We start from the raw sequence: 17592 nt of genomic DNA, 5'->3' as shown, positions 1-17592 counted from the left end.
TATCTCAAAGCTGGGGAGCTCCTCTCTCAATTGTGCAGCCTCTGTGTTTGCCTGTCTGCCTGCTTCTGGAGACTCTGGAAGCAAGGGGAGCAAGTATTCCCCCTCCTCTTCTGTTAGGATCTGATCCTAGGATCTGCATCTCCCACTCTTCCGATCCAGACCAGCCCCTGACAGTTTGGTTGCACTCGGCACAGAGCCTCAGGGGGCTGCGGGGGACACCACAACTATTATTTAAAATGGAGTGCGATAGGTGCCAAATTTTGGCGTTGCACAGGGTGCTGCTGAAATGTGAGATCCCAAGATCCACCACTGTTAGTGGAAGGGCTCAGGGGTGGAGTATCTGCTTTGTGTTCAGATGATCCCTGGTTCAATCCCTGACATTTCCAGATGCCTGAAACACTGGAGGAACGTTGCCAGTCAGGGTGGAGAAAACTGAGCTGGACAGCCTAGTGACTCCATAGAAGTCAGCTTTCTGGGTTTCTGGGTTTCCATATTTTGTGTAACAAGTTCCCAGCCTTTCCAAGCAATGTTCATGATTAACTGTGTCATTGTCAGGGTCTGAAGGGGAAGGCTGGGAATCACCCCCTCCTCCTCCTTTGTTTCCCTCAGAGGAGGGGGGAGGGGGAATCAGGGCCCCTTCTCCAGTGGTTTCATGAGAAGAGGGAGACAGGATTGAACTGCAGCAGAACTCAGAGCTGCCAAGTTAGGAGGTGTTAGGATAAGGAGGGGGAGGGGGAGAATTGCCAGCAGAGATGTCCTTGGAAAGCGTAGGAGAACCCTGAGGCCATCCGTAGGGCCACAGGCTGAATATGGGGAAAGAAGGGGAGAAGCTCAGAGTGAGCAGCGTCACTATGGAGTTTAGGACTAGATTCTTTGTCTTGCACCACAAGAACTGAATAAAACCATTAATGCGAACTTTCTTGCTTCTGCCTTGATCCTTGATGCTGCCGGTGGAGGACAGAATCCCCCAAGCCTGACAGTAATGCATTTGCTAGATTGATATTCCATGTATATGTTACTGACAGCATTTGTTGGGGTGTGGGAGAAGGACCCCCAAACTATGTTTTGCCCTGGGCTTCAGATTACGTCTCTGCCACCCTCTCTGTAGTCACAAAGGAATGGACTTCCTCCATGGAAGCAGCCTGGCTTGGAATGCCCTCGCTAAAGAGGCAGGCCTGTCTTCCGCTTTCCAGCACTTTTTCTGAAGCACACCAAAGCAAAAACCCCTGAAACAATTTGTGTTGAAGTAATGCATCCCCTGGTTCTTTTCAGTTCTGTGCTTTTTAATAGTTCTGCTCATGGTGATTTCTTGGGAAAGGCTGGGTGCTGAAGTCCTTCTGCTCTGCCACATGCCCACTCACCCACTTCTGCCGAATCAGCTTTATGGGCATTTTCTGTGACTTGGAACCACAAGTGTGAAGCTCTTCGTTTCATTCATCTTCACTCCCTGCCCACTGCATTATCCTTCAGAAGTGGCAAAGCTTGCTTTCCTGGGGGCCACCTCTGCATTTTCATGCCTACATTGTTGCCCAAAAACTACAAGAAGGAAAGCTCATTTACTTCTCCCTGCCACTGCCAACTTTGAATGCAAAAACCTGCCCATTTTAATTATGTTTAAATTGTTTTTAGGTTTTTTTTAATAATTTCAATATTTCTTGTAAACTGCTTATAGGTTTTACTACAATCAAGCAGTATGTATTTTTTGTTAAATAAACAAACAACAATCAAACATACAGATACCTAGATAATAAACAGGATTCTCCCTTTCTTTCTTTCTTTCTTTCTTTTTTTGTGATTCAAACACTTCTGGAAGTGCACAGAAGCTGAGCTGATGCCAAAGGGTAGTCTTTTGAAACAGTAGTACTCAAAGTGAGTAACAAATATTGTCAGTTTTGTGCTGCTTTCTGCCAGTTGAATCTGCCCATCTCTACTGTTGGCATCCCATTTAGAAAATTGGCTTTGCTTAGCTGTGCTGAGTGTCCCTCACCACAATGTGGAAACAGTTCTCTTTCAACACTTTTATTTAGCTGAGTCCTATTGGGTGCACACGTGCACCGGGAAACCATCAGGGCTCAAGCCCAATCCCCTGGGCTGCCTGGAATGGTAAATAGAATTCAGAAACCAATTGCCAGTAAAACAGGACATTTATTTAGGCAGTGAAAGGTTGGTGCAGCACAACCTCAACCAGCAAGGAGCTGAGAGGTGGCACACCAAGTATAAAAACAGCAGAAGCATTTGTACACTTACAAGCAAAGGGTAGTTTTGTTCACCTTCTACTAGATTATATTGATTTAATCATGAGGCACAGCAACTTTCTTATCTCTTCCCCTGCAAACTGGATTTGGGTTTCCCTTGTTTCAAAGCTAACACAAGGCCACTGACATATTTGTAAGTGACAACAGGCCAAAAACTTTGTCAAAGAGGAACAGGGTGCAAGGGCTACAAAAACTCCCCTTGTTGAAAAGGATTTGCCACTACAACTGTCCCTTTGGCTTCCAGAATCTTTTAAAATTTTATACTGATCTTGGTTTTGGCTCTCTAAATGCAATACATTTGGTTGCACATTGTTATCTTTCATTTCTTACCAAAAGATGATGCACTTCACTGAAAGGTAATTGGGCAATTTTTCCCTCTTCCGCCTGGTGAATCTGAATTTTGTTATGTTTACTACAGAAAAGCATAACATCAAACCTTTTGTTTGATTTGCACAATTTCCTTCATATCTGGTGCCAGTAAAGAACTGGAAACCGGTCCTAAGATGAATTACAAGAGGCAAGGTGCCCTTCCCCTTGAACAGCAATCCAATGCCTCTTTACTTATTGAGAAGAAATTCCCCCTGTGTTTACTGGCACTTACTCCCAGGTAAGTGTGCATAGGGGGCCACTTTAGATGAAAATCAGCAAGAGAATGATCACTGTTACTGTTTTCAAATATTCAGGCATTCTAAAATATTAATTGAGGATGAAGGAACTGAGGGGATGCTCATCAAATCTGCAGATTACACCAAACTGGGAGGGGTAGCTAAGGCACAGAAGACAGAATCGGGATTCAAAATGACCTTAACAGGTTGCAGAACTGGGCCCAAACTAACAAAATGAATTTCAGTAAGGACAAATGTAAGGTTCTGCACTTAGAATGAACCAGATGCACAAATATAAGGTAAGGGACACCTGGCTTACTAGCCCTACATGTGAAAAGGATCTAGGGGATCTAGGCCACAAGGTTAACATGAGTCAACAGTGTGATTCAGCAGCAAAAAAAGAGCAAATGTTATTCTAGGTTGCATCAACAGAAGTCTAGTATCCAGATTAAGGGAAATAATAGTACCATGCTATTCTTCCTCGGTCAGAATTCTGGGCGCTACAATTTAAGAAGGATATTGACAAGCTGGAATGTGTGCAGAGGAGGGCAACTGGATGATCAAGGGTCTGGAAACCAAGGCGTATGAGGAGATGGGTATGTTTAGCATGGAAAAGAGGAGAGTGAGAGACAATATGATAGCCATCTTTAAATATCTCAAGGGCTGTCACATGGAAGATGGCTTGTTTTCTCCTGCTCTGGAGGGTAGGAGTCGAACTTACAAGAAATAAGATTCTGACTAAACATCAGGAAGAATGTTTCTGACAGTAAGAGCTGTTTGACAGAGATATGGTCTCACTTGAGAAGTTGTGGTCTCTCCTTCCTTGGAAATTTTTAAGCAGAAATTGGATGGGCATCTGTCATGGATTCTTTACCTGAGATTCTTGCACTGCGAGGTTGGACTAGATGACTCTTGGGGTCTCTTCCAACTCTACAATTCTATGGTCTGTTTTCTAATTCACTTACATATTTATATGGATTAGAGTCAGCTGAAAAGAAGCTTTAAAAGACTCGTGGACAAAATAAGTTCAATTAAATTAATTATTAAAGGTTAATGTGCCTAACAGCAAAGCAGCCAGCTCTGAAACGGAGCAATTCCTGCCTCTGATGATGTGAATGCTCTGCTGAAATATGAAGTGCTAAAATGCACAGAAGCGCCTTTAGTTTTCTAGAAGTCCTGGGTCCTTTTACTTGCTCATTTACTAGCACAGTATTACAGCTACTATGCTTGTTTGCCATAGAAAGGCTTGTTAGAACTGTATTGACTTGCTTGTTGACATTTTAAGTTCTCCCACCATTTTTTTGTTTTAATTCTGCATTTAAAACAACTCTCATGTAGGCCCTAGGGCAGCCTGAAAAGTATTAGGGAGTGAAGTCAAACCATTGCGTTAGCAGCATCCAAGTGACCTCCCCAGGACTCAAGACTTGGGCAGTGTGTCTGGAGGTCCCGGGTTGCCCAGATGACAAGACCTCTCTCTCGGCCTCCTTGATATGATCCAAAGGAAAGCAGAGCAACACATTGGCACGAGCTTGGCTGCAAGAGTTGCCAGAGGGAGGCTTGCAAGGCGCTAATCAACTGTCTTAGGGACTCCGCTCGAGATTTGTGTAGGGTTTACAGTGGTGCCCCGCAAGACGAATGCCTCGCAAGACGGAAAACTCGCTAGACGAAAGAGTTTTCCGTTTTGGAGGTGCTTCGCAAAACGAATTTCCTATGGGCTTGCTTCGCAAGACGAAAATGTCTTGCGAGTTCCTGCAGGTTCCCCCCCCCCCCTTTTTCTAAGCCGGTAAGCCGCTTATCCACTAAGCCTAAAAGCCGCTAAAAGCCGCTAAACCGCTAATAGCGCTAATCCGCTAAGCCGTCAATGGGCTTGCTTCGCAAGACAAAAAAAACCGCTAGACGAAGAGAATTGCGGAACGGATTCTTTTCGTCTTGTGAGGCACCACTGTACTTCTTAGCCTTTTTCCTGCAAGGCAGCAGAAGTTTAGGGTCAGAGTTTTCTTTCGCCTAGATGGGCTCCCTTCCCAGGTTGATGAGCCCCACCTGCCCCTTACTTCCCTCCACGGCACGTGCAGAAACTTGACCATTGGACCCACTCTTGATCTCGTGTGCTCCATCTGCCAGAGCCTCTCATCGAGGGTTGGAGACCCATTGGTTCCCCTCACCTGGCTGAGCCAGCCAGTCTAAGCTGTTGCTTTCTGTGTGGCAGTTGTCATAGCCTAACAGCTTCTAGGAGCCACAGATGGGAGCTAAGTGCAGGGTGGAAGCCAAAGGGAGGCAAAGTACCCCAGAAGGAGCACAACGTGTCCCCCAACAGAGGTACTAACCCTCCCCTACATACTCCCCTTATTACTTCAGTAATAAAATACTGAAGTAGGAAATGCTGTTTTATTATCTAACTTTCCCACTCTCTTCAGTCTGCTGTCCCTCATGTTTGTTCCGATCCCAGCGTCATAATTGTCAGTTTTGTGATTCTTAAGTTCTTTATGCTAACCATTTTTTCTTTTTAAAAATTACCTATTATAAAGCAACAGGAGAAAACCATATCAGCAAGGAAAAAAGATAAGCTTTTTGTTTGTATAGTTGCTTTTAAAGAACTGAGAAGTGGAAGGGATTCGTGAGTTGCATTTATGTCTGTAGTTTCTGTTGAAGTGGTGTTGCTACAGCATTTGCAGATTCAATCAACGTTATGAATGGCAGCTTCAAATATACAAAAGTTAAAGAATGAATTTTCATGTTGCTTAATTACCTGATTCTTATTGTAAGTTTGAAATGTCTGTGTGTGCTTTACATTTGTTAGACACTGTCCCATCAGTTGATCCAGTGAAACTGGATTGGGCAGCTGGCGAATAATCTATTATAGTCATTTTTGTTCTTTTTAACTGTAGGCAATGCTGGGACGTGGCAATGGGGAATCTTCAAGAAAGAAGGAGGAAGAGGAAGTTCAGAGCAGACACAGATTGATCCCCTTTGGCCGCAAGATCTATGAGTTCTACAATGCACCAATTGTTAAATTTTGGTTCTACACTGTAAGGAGCGACTATCATTTTGTCATCTGTCCCTAATGACACAAATTTGTAAAGGCCCCCCTCATCAGTATGTCTACATTGTCTAAGTGAAGCATTATTGTAATATCTAACTATGTGCAAGTAGATAATGCTTATAAATATTGTAGAGCGTTTGCAGGAAGACACAAACTTTAGCCCTTCTGTGTGTCACTTGATAATTAAGAGAAATTAATGGGATATTTTAAAGAAGCTATGTATCAACATGAACATCTGGAGGACTAATGTGAAAACATTTCTTGAGACTTGTGGTAAATAGTCAACAGTTTAATGTGCAATGCTTCTTCTGTTTCATGTGCCTGAAACATTACAGCACTTTCCTTATCCTCATCTCCTTATTTCGTTTACCCTATTTTGTAAATGTTGTCCTATTGGCATGGGGTTTCCTCCCCTCCCCTTTTTTCTTATTTGTGATTAATTGAAAAATGGCTGTAAATAATATCAGAGGGAAAAAATTATTATATATAATTATGGCCCATATAGATACATTCATTGGTTTAGAGATTAGTGCCTATTGGTATGAAAAGGTGGGGCCTGCAACAAAACATTGCTGTGTGGGGCATTTCTATTCACATTTCCAAGCACCACAGTCCCATCCCAAAACATTTGTCTGGTTCTCCACCCTCCCCAGTCAGCCATCTAAGTCAGTCCTCATCCTCATCAGGCTGTTGTGGGGGAGGGTCCCCTCTGAGAGCTTTTTCCTTATAAAAAAAGTATTCTTCTGAAAATTTTGCCGCTTCCGAAACCATCTGGTACCTCCTTCTTGTGCATGCTTGGTACTTGTTGAGGCTGAAAAAGGACCAGCAGTCAGATAACTGAGATTGCTATTGATCTATATAGACTACTTCCAATATTTGAAGTCTACAGTAGATACACTCTGAGGAAGCACTGCTATGCCATGTGCTGATTTAGCCATTCAGCTGGGCAGCTGTGAACATGCATCTCCCTGCAGACAAGGAGATGTGGAAGCCCTGGCATGAATGAGGAGGCATTTTGTGGCATGCTTTGGCACTCCTGGCATGAATGAGGAGGCATTTTGTGGCATGCTTTGGCACTCCTGCATCCACAAAGAGCAGCTGAACGAGAGCATTGGCCTTCTAGCTGGAAATTGCACATGGCTCTTTTGTCTAGGAATAGAAAACTAGTATGGTTGAATTAAGTAACCTAGGTAAGCTGAACATTTATACAGTATCCAGGAAAACTGAGTTTATTTCTTTGCAGATGGCATACGTTGGGTACCTGATGCTGTTCAATTATATTGTGTTGGTGAAGATGGATCGTTGGCCTTCCACACAGGAGTGGATTGTTATCTCGTATATTTTCACAATGGGAATAGAGAAAATGAGAGAGGTAATATATTTAATTGGGGAATTGGCAAGGGGGGGGGCACTGTGCTCCCAATCTCATCTCATCTCATCTCCCATGGCTGTTTTCTAAAATAAAAAAACACCTTTTGAGATCTCCTGCATTGTATGTCTAGTTGCACTGTGAGATCACAAACTATATTGTTCTGACTAGTACAATTAATATTGACTTAATGCTTTCTATTGTACACGATGATTTATAGAGTAACATCCGCACACTCAGACACATGATTCCTAATCCACACTTGAGCTCTTCAGCTTGAAATATGATGCTCAGAATGTACAATGATCACCCTTAAATTGTTTGTTGTATAGTAACAGTGCAGAAAATAATATTCATCACACCCACAAGAGGGCTCTTCAGCATTGAATAAGGCCTCCAAAACTTCAAGAGAGTTGACTTGCGATACTGTTGTTCAATTTTCAAATAATCCATTGGATTTTTGCCTATTTCTTATTTAATTTTATTCCAACTGTAAATATTTCTTGGGGGTGGGGAGCTTGTTGATATATAAATATGGCTGTCTAGGGAAGGGTGTGAAATATGAGTCATTCTCTGTGACTGTTCTCAAGTCACTGATATTTATATTTCAACAAGCGTTTTTTTTCAAAAATTATTTACAAATGGAATAAAATTAAATAAAAAGGAATAGAATAATATATATAAAAATAATAAAGAAGGCAATAATATACATAATAAATAGATGTTAGTGGTTCCATGGATGAATACTCAGAACATGCTCTTTAAAAAATACAGTAAAGATGTTTGTACTAATTTTAAAAAATATATTTTTATTAAAGATTTATTAGTTTACAAAAAGACGTGCATTGTCTCTTTTATCAAGTTGCGTTTTCTACAGATCAGTTTCATTTCTTGTGAGACATTAGTGTTGCATGCATTCTTAGGTTAGGAAGAAAAGGGGCGAGGAAGAGGGGGAGGGGAATGGTGAGTGGGGTGGGGACAGGTGGTAATACTGGACACAGAACTGACCTGCACCTCCATGGACAGCTGTGAGTCCAAAATGACTCCCAGGCTGCGCACTTGGTCCTTCAGGAGCACAGTTGCCCCATTCAAGACCAGGGAGTCTTCCACACCCGCCCGCCTCCTGTCCCCCAAAAACAGTACTTCTGTCTTGTCAGGATTCAACCTCAATCCATTAGCCGCCATCCATCCTCTAATGTTGGAAGCCATACAGAGTGGCTGGAGCAACCCAGCCAGATGGGTGGGGTACAATTGTTGTTTGTGGCGTGAGCTCCGACACATCTAACTCTAGAGAATAGGACTACTACTACTGCTGCTGCTGCTACTGCTGCTGCTGCTGCTAATAATAATAATAATAATAATAATAATAATAATGTCTGTAAGTCTATGATCCCAAGTAATGCAACTCCCTCATAGGTTAACATCACAGAGTCCAGAGCACAGCTGCTCACCTGTGTTTCCTGGCCCTTGCTGCTGAATCATGCAATAAGAGGGTTTATCTTATTGTTTGGGTTCTTTAAGAGATGTGAATCCTTGTTCCATGTATAGGGCTCAACATGAAGTAACATGTCTAACATTTCCATCCCTCTTTCTCTAGATATTAATGTCAGAACCTGGGAAGCTGCTGCAAAAAGTGAAAGTGTGGCTCCAAGAGTACTGGAACGTTACTGACCTCATTGCTATTCTCCTATTTTCTGTGGGAATGGTGCTTCGCCTCCAAGATCAGCCGTTTAGGAGCGATGGCCGGGTCATATACTGTGTCAACATCATTTACTGGTATATCCGACTGCTGGACATCTTCGGGGTGAACAAGTATTTGGGGCCATATGTAATGATGATTGGGAAAATGGTAAGAAAGTCTTTCCCATTCTTTCTTTTTGTAATGAATTAACTGAATTAAGGATTAACTGAAAATAAGAGAAGATGATGCTACTTTTAGGCAACCTCCAGGTTTAACACTCAGTCTGCCTCCAGACAATTCAGAACCCTTGCCATTATCCTCCAGGTGCATTGTACCTGGGGCCAGGTCTCTTCCGCTTTGAGGCTGGGCTTCCAGCATAGATACTCCAAGTCAAAGGCAATGCATTTTTATTGGACTATTAAAAAAACTATAGGCTAAAATTATTGTTTTCTATATTGTGTCTCACCTTTCCTTAGAGGGAAAAAAATCCAGATTTCTGTATATGTATGTTTGAATTACATTCAAAACTCTCTCTTTTTTAAATGGGATTTTTTTAACTCTCTCTTTTTTTAATGGGATTTGGACTTCCACTGTCTACTACAGTATTTGTTTGTTTAAAGATTTATATGTTGCCCTTCATCACATGTGAATCCCGCCTACTTCTCCCAACCCCAACAGCTGAATTAAGGAATTCCTTGAATTGAACTAGCCAGGGCAACGGCAGCTGGCTGACTGTCAGAGCTGTGTCTCTCCAGGGCTCTCTGTCAGCCCCAGCTGACAGTTAGACCTTCAAAGCACCTTGGGAAAGGTTTTGAAGGTGTCACTGATCAACATTTCCTGTGAACCCCTCTTTTGGCCCAGACGTGAATTTATGTGACCTACACCATATATGGTGTCAGGTGTGGCAGAGGTAGGAGTGGCTTGGCTAAAATGGTCTGGTAGACAAATGGGGAGCCCAAGCAGGCCTAATGACCTGCCAGACTGAGGGTTGGTCCACACCTGCATGCCCATCACTTAATTCCACCCCTTTGAATACCCAAGAGGTGATGACTCACAGCTGAATGGGTGATCAAACTCCACTGAAAACCTTTGTGAGTGAGGTGGTATGGCCCTGATCTTGATAGAAACACAGAAACAAAAAATAGCTGCCTCTCTTTTTTTTCTTAAACCTGAAATATGCCAAGCCATTTTTTATATAAAAGGTAAAGGTAAAGGTACCCCTGCCCGTACGGGCCAAGTCCCTATTTATCTACTTGCACCCGGAGGTGCTTTCGAACTGCTAGATTGGCAGGCGCTGGGACCGAGCAGCGGGAGCGCACCCCGCTGCAGGGATTCGAACCGCCGACCTTTCGATCGGCAAGCCCTAGGCGCTGAGGCTTTAACCCACAGCGCCACCTGCGTACCCATTTTATATATATATATATATATATATCGGCAAAAAGAGGTAAACATGAGTACAGACATCAAGTATCCCTAAGAAAAACCTTTGTTACAGCCTTTAAGCTTGACATTGAAGCATTTGAACTTCTGTAGATTCTTGAAAAGTCCTGTTTGTGTCTTTCCACTGCTAGGAGGTTTTTTTGATCCAGAGGAAGCTTCCATAAGTGGAAGAAGGAGAAAATGATGTTTGCTGATTCCCTCTCCTCTCTGCAGTCCCCTCTGCCATTCCCAAATCTACTCCAGAAAGTTAGGAGACACTTTAGAAAAGCGGCCAGCAACCTTTTAAAACACATTTACATTTTTGATCACATGCCGTGGACCCTTCTCTTTTGCTCATTTCTCTCCCTTCTGCCCCTGGATCACACACAAACACACACACAAGGCAGAAAGAGAGAAAAACCCACAGTAGCATTCATCTGAATCTTGAAAGACACATAGAGCTGAAAGAAGTGGGGAAGAAGGTCAAGTCTTCCAGCATTATGTCCTTGTCAAGGGAGAAAAAATGGCAACGGCTGTCACCACCTTTTGCTCAAAGGAGTAGTGAAATGAGGAAGAGATTCAGACAACTCGTTTTATAATAGTTGAGCCCCATCAAGTATCTCTGAAATGTGCATTATATGCAGTTTCTCACTTTTCTTACAGCCTTTTGGTTTTCTGTGGAAACATTTCACTTTCTGTGGCATCTTATATTAGGTTGTATCCAAGTGCAGCTTGTTAGAATTCGGGTGTTTGAATAATGTTACAAAAGTCAGGTGCCTCCCCCTCTCTGCCAAGCTGTGGCAGAAGCCCATGGCACTCATGCCTGGGGGCCTTTGGAGAATTGAGAAATGTTGAAGACTGTCGTAGCTTTAAGAAATATAGTTTATTCGCCAATTTACACCTTCACTCTGCATGCAAGGAGCCCAAATATTACAGCATCTCAAGAGGGGCTTGTAATTCAACAGTGCAGCCCTGGAGTCCAAGACATCTCTCCCAGTCAGTCTGCCCAAGATGGATCCCAATCTTCCTGCTTCCTGCTTCTTCTTCCCAGCAACCCTTGCTCATGACTCACTTTTCCTGTCACCCTGTCACTTTTCCAGTTACGCTGGCAACCTTCCAAACACCTGTCTCTGTTCGGGGGGGGGGCGCTAGGGGCGCCTTGGAAGATGGCGGATATTAACATCTATCCAGCCCGCACGAGGTAATTAGAGGCTGATTATGGGGAGTAAATCAGTCTCCCTTCATCTCTCCAGGGGGGAGAGATGCAGTTTTCACCCGCTGTTGCCATAAATCACCCCCGAGTTCGGAAGAAGAAGGGGTGAGGCACTGGGTGCACAACCCTTGACGGGCCTCGGAACTCCTCCAAAGCTGCTTCCAGGTGCGAAACTAGTTGCGTTACTTAAAAGGAAAAAAATTGGTGAAAGATAACACACATGCTTCAAGAGAGGCAGGAGGCTTTTATCTGCTAACAATTTTACCACTGAAATGAATAAGACTGAGACGGAAGATTACATCAAAGTACTACAGACATGGTATGTGGAATGGAATGCAACGGAACTGAAGGGGGGGAAACGACTTTTTATTTTTTTGCTCTATGTGATTAACTAATAACCCTCCCTCTTAGAAGATCCGTCACAGCAACTAATTGCAAATGGGACTAAAAATGAATTGTGTGGGAATAATATGAATTTAAAGGTTTTACTCTGTGAAGGATTTGGAAAGAAGGAGGGCTCTCTTTGTGACGCAGTTAGAATGGAGATGTGATACGAGACCTGTGTTGCAGGAGGTTTGGTCTTGGGGAGGGCGAGCCGAAGATTTATTATTTTCGAGGAGATTGCGATCTGGAAGGGGCAGCCCTCCTGGAAAAAGACTAATTTATGATGCAACAGGTCAGGAAAGTTAAAGACCAAGCTTTTAGACTGTATTTCATCGGAATGACAAAATGGCGATTGCTTGCTCAAGCAGAAATGCCTGGACTATTGGATGAGAGTGATTTACGAGAGAGCAGTACAAAGCTCACACAGAAACACGAATAAGACTGTTTTTTTTCAACCCACTTGCGGAGCAACTCAGAGGTGAATGAAAAGGAAAATGAGTAACGACAAGGATTGAGAAGAGGGGACTGGAAATATCATTCTTAAGATGAAAGCTGCACAAATATTCGAGGATTGGACTCCTGCCGATCAAGAAGCATGGGTACCCCCCACAAAAATTTATAATTTGGGAAACAATTGGATTACATGATATGTATTGTTATAATTTGGATTAATTGGTTTGATGTGTTTAATTTGGTAATATGAAACTTAATAAAAATTATTTAAAAAAACAAACAAACACCTGTCCCTGTTCACACCTCAGGGCAGGGGGAAAGGAATTTTCTTGCCTTGCCAATGGCTCTCAATGGCCCCATATTGTTTCTTAATGGCCCTACCTTGGCCAGGTCATTTTGCATAGGCTCGCCCAGGAATCCCTCTGGAGCGTGTATTCTTCCCTTCATGTTCCAAATAATCGAAATCCTACCATTCCTTAATTTCTAGGGTTTGGGGGGTCCCCCTCCCAAATCTGTAACACCAATTTGATCTTTGTGCTTTATAAACATTTTCACTCACCTTACAGCATGACAAACTAGATATATTTCTCTCTCTCTGTCTCTCTCTTTTTTCTTTTTTTTTCAGATGATAGACATGATGTATTTTGTCATTATTATGTTGGTTGTTCTGATGAGCTTTGGTGTTGCAAGACAGGCGATACTTTTTCCCAATGAGGAGCCTTCCTGGAAACTGGCAAAGAATATTTTTTACATGCCGTATTGGATGATCTATGGGGAAGTGTTTGCAGACCAGATAGACCGTAAGCACGTTTATGATTCTCATACTCCAAAGTCAGGTATCAAACTCCAATCAGGTGATATCTTACCAGATCATTTTTAACACTCTCAATAAATGGCTCAAGATAGAGGACTCAAAACACTACAGGAAAGTATAATGAAAAAATTATGTTCATGCCTGTCACTTAAATTGTTAATTTCACAAGGTCATATTAACAACATTTCCTAATAACCATAACTTTGCTAAGCTATGCATTTCTTTTTCAACACATGTAATTCACATTAAAACTAACAAATTTTATTATTCATGATACATTGAATGGTACATCTAAGACATAATGTATATTGATCTAAGACATCATGTATATCTACATGATGACCGTGCAATGGTTTTCTACCAGTTTAATAGTCATGGCATCTCCCAAAAGAATCCTGGGAATTGTAGTTTGTGTGAAAATGCTGCGAATTCTTTTAGATCCAAGTTTCCTGGGAAGAGGGAGTGACTCTTAAGCCAATTTAAGGCTGCAGTGTAGATCATGCCAAGGTGCTTCATTTCCCCCCATCCCCTAGTTTGCTTCTGGAGCATAAACATGAAACCCAGTTAGCTACTAAACATTCGGTTCTGAAAGTTATTTCTGGATCTTGGGCTGGTTTATGCCAGCTGTAATCTTTTGACCTGCCTGATTGCTGCTATTAACACTCTGGGATACTGGCAAAATATTTATTAGAAGATTATAGGTGTCATCCAACTATTAAGCAACAAAAGTTGGTTGCCTTGTATATGGTTTAGAGCTGGTGTAGCACATTGGCTAAGAGGAGGTACCTGGTCATATCTTCCTATCTCCACTACAAATTCAGTGGCTGGCCTGAAGGAAGCCACTGTCTTAGCCTCAGTCCTCCCAACTACAGGGTGGGTGGTAAGAATCAGGCAGAATTCAATGTCACGCTAAGGCAATGATTCCATCAGTGTAAGCATTTCTGCTTGCCAAATTGAATGCTCGCCCCCCCCCCCCGCACTGTTCTGGGAGTTCTCTGGAAGCCCTAGAGCTGATTTGGTGAAGACAGGTGGGAAAGTCTGGTTGTGGTGATGTGACTCACTAATACAACTATTGAGTTGAATCCAGCTGCGTTACTTACATTCTATGGTGGCTGTAAGGATTACAACTAGATAATGAATGGGAAGAACTTTGAACTCTGGAAAGCACTATGCACAGGTTAAATGTTATTAATGTGTTTCCAATCTAAATGTTTCCATACATTTCTGTTGTCCTAAGAATTCATTTGTCTGGCCATCTGAAAACGCAGAGTTCTGTTTTAATTAATCCTCCTGGTGCCACCCGGGGCAACATGCAAGGGCAGACCAGGCTAGCCTGAGATTGTGCAGCCATTGGAATGCAAGAACAAGACTACGCTTAGCACAGACATGCTGGAGAAAATTTGCACACCTTTTCTACTTGAATGTTAAAAAAAAAAAAGGTTAAGGACCCCTGGACAATTAGATCCAGTCAAAGGTGACTATGGGGTTGTGGCGCTCATCTCGCTTTCAGGCCAAGGGAGCTGGCGTTTGTCCACAGACAGCTTTCCGGGTCATGTGGTCAACATAACAAAATCGCTTCTGGCACAACAGGACATCGTGACAGAAACCAGAGCGCACGGAAACACCATTTACCTTCCCGCCACTTGAATGTACATGTGGGTGGCATTTCATAATGAGGCCTTGTTCCAGTGGTGGGTCCAAATGATTCCATCTGTCCTAATAGATCCCCTGTGACATCATCAAGGGCACCCTGAGGTGAGCCTGGGCTTCTGCAGGGCAGCTCATGGGTTCCTGTAGAATTCAAGAACATGGATTGTAGCAAGAGGCAGGTTGGTTTCTCCAGCTGTTCACGTCTGGATAAAGTGTAGTCATCAGCTCTGGCATTCATCCTAACCTCCTGCTTCACAATATATCTGCATAATGGGAATTTTTGCTAGAAAACCATTATGCTCTTTTCATCCTAATGGTTTTAAATATCTAAACTATCTTTAGAAAAGGGATTTCCTCTTTCAATTCATCCTTCCTCTTTTGTTCTCAAAGATAGCATCGCATGCAAGCAAACAAAAATAGGGATGGCATCCATGCAATTTTCTTCTTGAGTTTGTCTTTCCATCTTTTTCATATATTGCAAGAATCTTGTGAGTATAAGGGAAGAGTGGGGATAGGGAGAGTCACAAAGTTTGGAGTTTCCTTCAAAAAACATCTGCTCCTCTATAAGTGGCCATTTATTGATGTTGTACTAAGGATGTGGCATAGTGCAACAGATTCTGCAGAAATTTGCCTGGGGTGTGTGCTGTTTTCTAAAGTGGTGTGCTGATTGTAGTTTAGAACCATGTAAATGGAGAAGGGGCAAGACAAAAGCTGACTGTGGCTGTAAATGTCTTTTAACAGGATAGGAAGTGCTAAAGCCTTACATAGAGATTCAGATAAATCTGTTTTACTGTTGATACTGATTATTTGAACTCTTAAGTAACTGCTGTTACTCATTATTTGAGCTCCTAAGGTGATAACCACATCAGATGCCTCTTACTAACTCTAGTCAGGTTGTGAAACAGCTTGCAACATAGTTACCTTGGAGAACTTTATAATAGTTTTGAAATAAATAAAATATAAATACTGAGGATTATTGAGCCCCTGTGCTGTCTTAAACTTATGCATTCAGAAAGGGTGCCCCATGATATTCTTGTAAAGAAGCTGGTAAAATGAGGTCTTGACTATGCTACCACTCAGTGGATTTGTAACTGGCTGACTGACCGAACCCAAAGGGTGCTCATCAATGGTTCCTCTTCATCCTGGAGAAGAGTGACTAGTGGGGTGCCACAGGGTTCTGTCTTGGGCCCCGTCTTATTCCACATCTTTATCAATGACTTGGATGATGGACTCAAGGGCATCCTGATCAAATTTGCAGATGACACCAAACTGGGAGGGGTGGCTATCCCCAGAGGACAGGATCACACTTCAAAACGACCTTGACAGATTAGAGAACTGGGCCAAAACATACAAGATGGGTGACACCTGGCTTGAGAGCAGTACATGTGAAAAGGATCTAGGAGTCTTGGTTGACCACAAACTTGACATGAGCCAACAGTGTGATGCGGCAGCTAAAAAAGCCAATGCAATTCTGGGCTGCATCAATAGGAGTATAGCATCTAGATCAAGGGAAGTAATAGTGCCACTGTATTCTGCTCTGGTCAGACCTCACCTGGAGTACTGTGTCCAGTTCTGGGCACCACAGTTCAAGAAGGACACTGACAAACTGGAACGTGTCCAGAGGAGGGCAACCAAAATGGTCAAAGGCCTGGAAACGATGCCTTATGAGGAACGGCTAAGGAAGCTGGGCATGTTAAGGGGTGATATGATAGCCATGTTCAAATATATAAAAGGATGTCACATAGAGGAGGGAGAAAGGTTGTTTTCTGCTGCTCCAGAGAAGCGGACACGGAGCAATGGATCCAAACTACAAGAAGATTCCACATAAACATTAGGAAGAACTTCCTGACAGTAAGAGCCGTTCGACAGTGGAATTTGCTGCCAAGGAGTGTGGTGGAGTCTCCTTCTTTGGAGGTCTTTAAGCAGAGGCTTGACAACCATATGTCAGGAGTGCTCTGATGGTGTTTCCTGCTTGGCAGGGGGTTGGACTCGATGGCCCTTGTGGTCTCTTCCAACTCTATGATTCTATGATTCTATGGAAAACAGAGTTTGCCAGCTCTTGTGTTAATCAAACATTTGAAAGGATCTGTTAAATCTCCATGAGCATCCAGTGCAGGGATGCCATCTCGCTCTCGCTATTGCAGGTGCCCGTCATTGTCCTGTGGGCTCCTCCAAAAACGCAGTGGATGTTGCGCATCATGCGTATGACATCACATGCACTATGTGCAGGCATGTGCACGAGACGTTGATGGTGGCCAGTGGTGGCTCCTCTTCCTCTCCACAGCCAGCAAGGCACCCTTTTCTGTAGGGAGGGGCTCAGACTCGGAGGCAGAGAGACCACCCCCCACCCGGAAAAGGGTGCCTCCCTCTCTGACTGGATCGAGTGTTTATGTTACTGAGATTGATTTCTGCACAAAACAGACTTTAAAAGTGAAAGACAAAGAGGAAATGTCTACCACATTCAGAGAGTAATTTTAGGCAGGTAAAAGTCTGGATCTGCCTGAGAGAGAAGAAATCTGGGCTGGAGAATATGATCCCTTACGAGAACTCTCCTCCTGAGCTCCTTCAGCTGTTCTTATGCAGGGACGTAAGTCTAGCACTGCAGTCTGCTGTCAAACATTCTGTGATTTCTCATCTATGACAATGCAATATTGTCTCTAAAACATGTAGCACATGCAGAAGAACAACCCATGGCTGGTTAAACCACAC

At 43.0% G+C, this 17592-nt stretch overlaps 1 protein-coding gene across 6 annotated transcripts in view; it reads left to right on the top strand.

The window, feature by feature from the left end:
• The window catches only part of TRPM3 (transient receptor potential cation channel subfamily M member 3), a gene marked incomplete at its 5' end in the record, with an annotated part of 420896 nt that overhangs the window by 384148 nt on the left and 19156 nt on the right, over positions 1-17592 (top strand). For 3 of the 6 annotated variants that reach the window (XM_079995989.1, XM_079995988.1, XM_079995986.1), the window contains 4 exons: positions 5746-5886; positions 7144-7272; positions 8867-9118; positions 13045-13255. In XM_079995989.1, the coding sequence (XP_079852115.1) occupies positions 5746-5886; positions 7144-7272; positions 8867-9118; positions 13045-13255 (733 nt within the window). The remainder of the gene's footprint in view (positions 1-5745; positions 5887-7143; positions 7273-8866; positions 9119-13044; positions 13256-17592) is intronic. The other 3 variants (XM_079995985.1, XM_079995990.1, XM_079995987.1) reach the window with 1 other exon arrangement.

The sequence above is a fragment of the Podarcis cretensis genome (genome assembly GCF_951804945.1).
Source record: "Podarcis cretensis genome assembly, chromosome: 11".
Lineage (NCBI taxonomy): Eukaryota > Metazoa > Chordata > Lepidosauria > Squamata > Lacertidae > Podarcis > Podarcis cretensis.
Note: the sequence above shows the minus strand (reverse complement) of the source record. Positions and strands in the feature narration are given on the sequence as shown.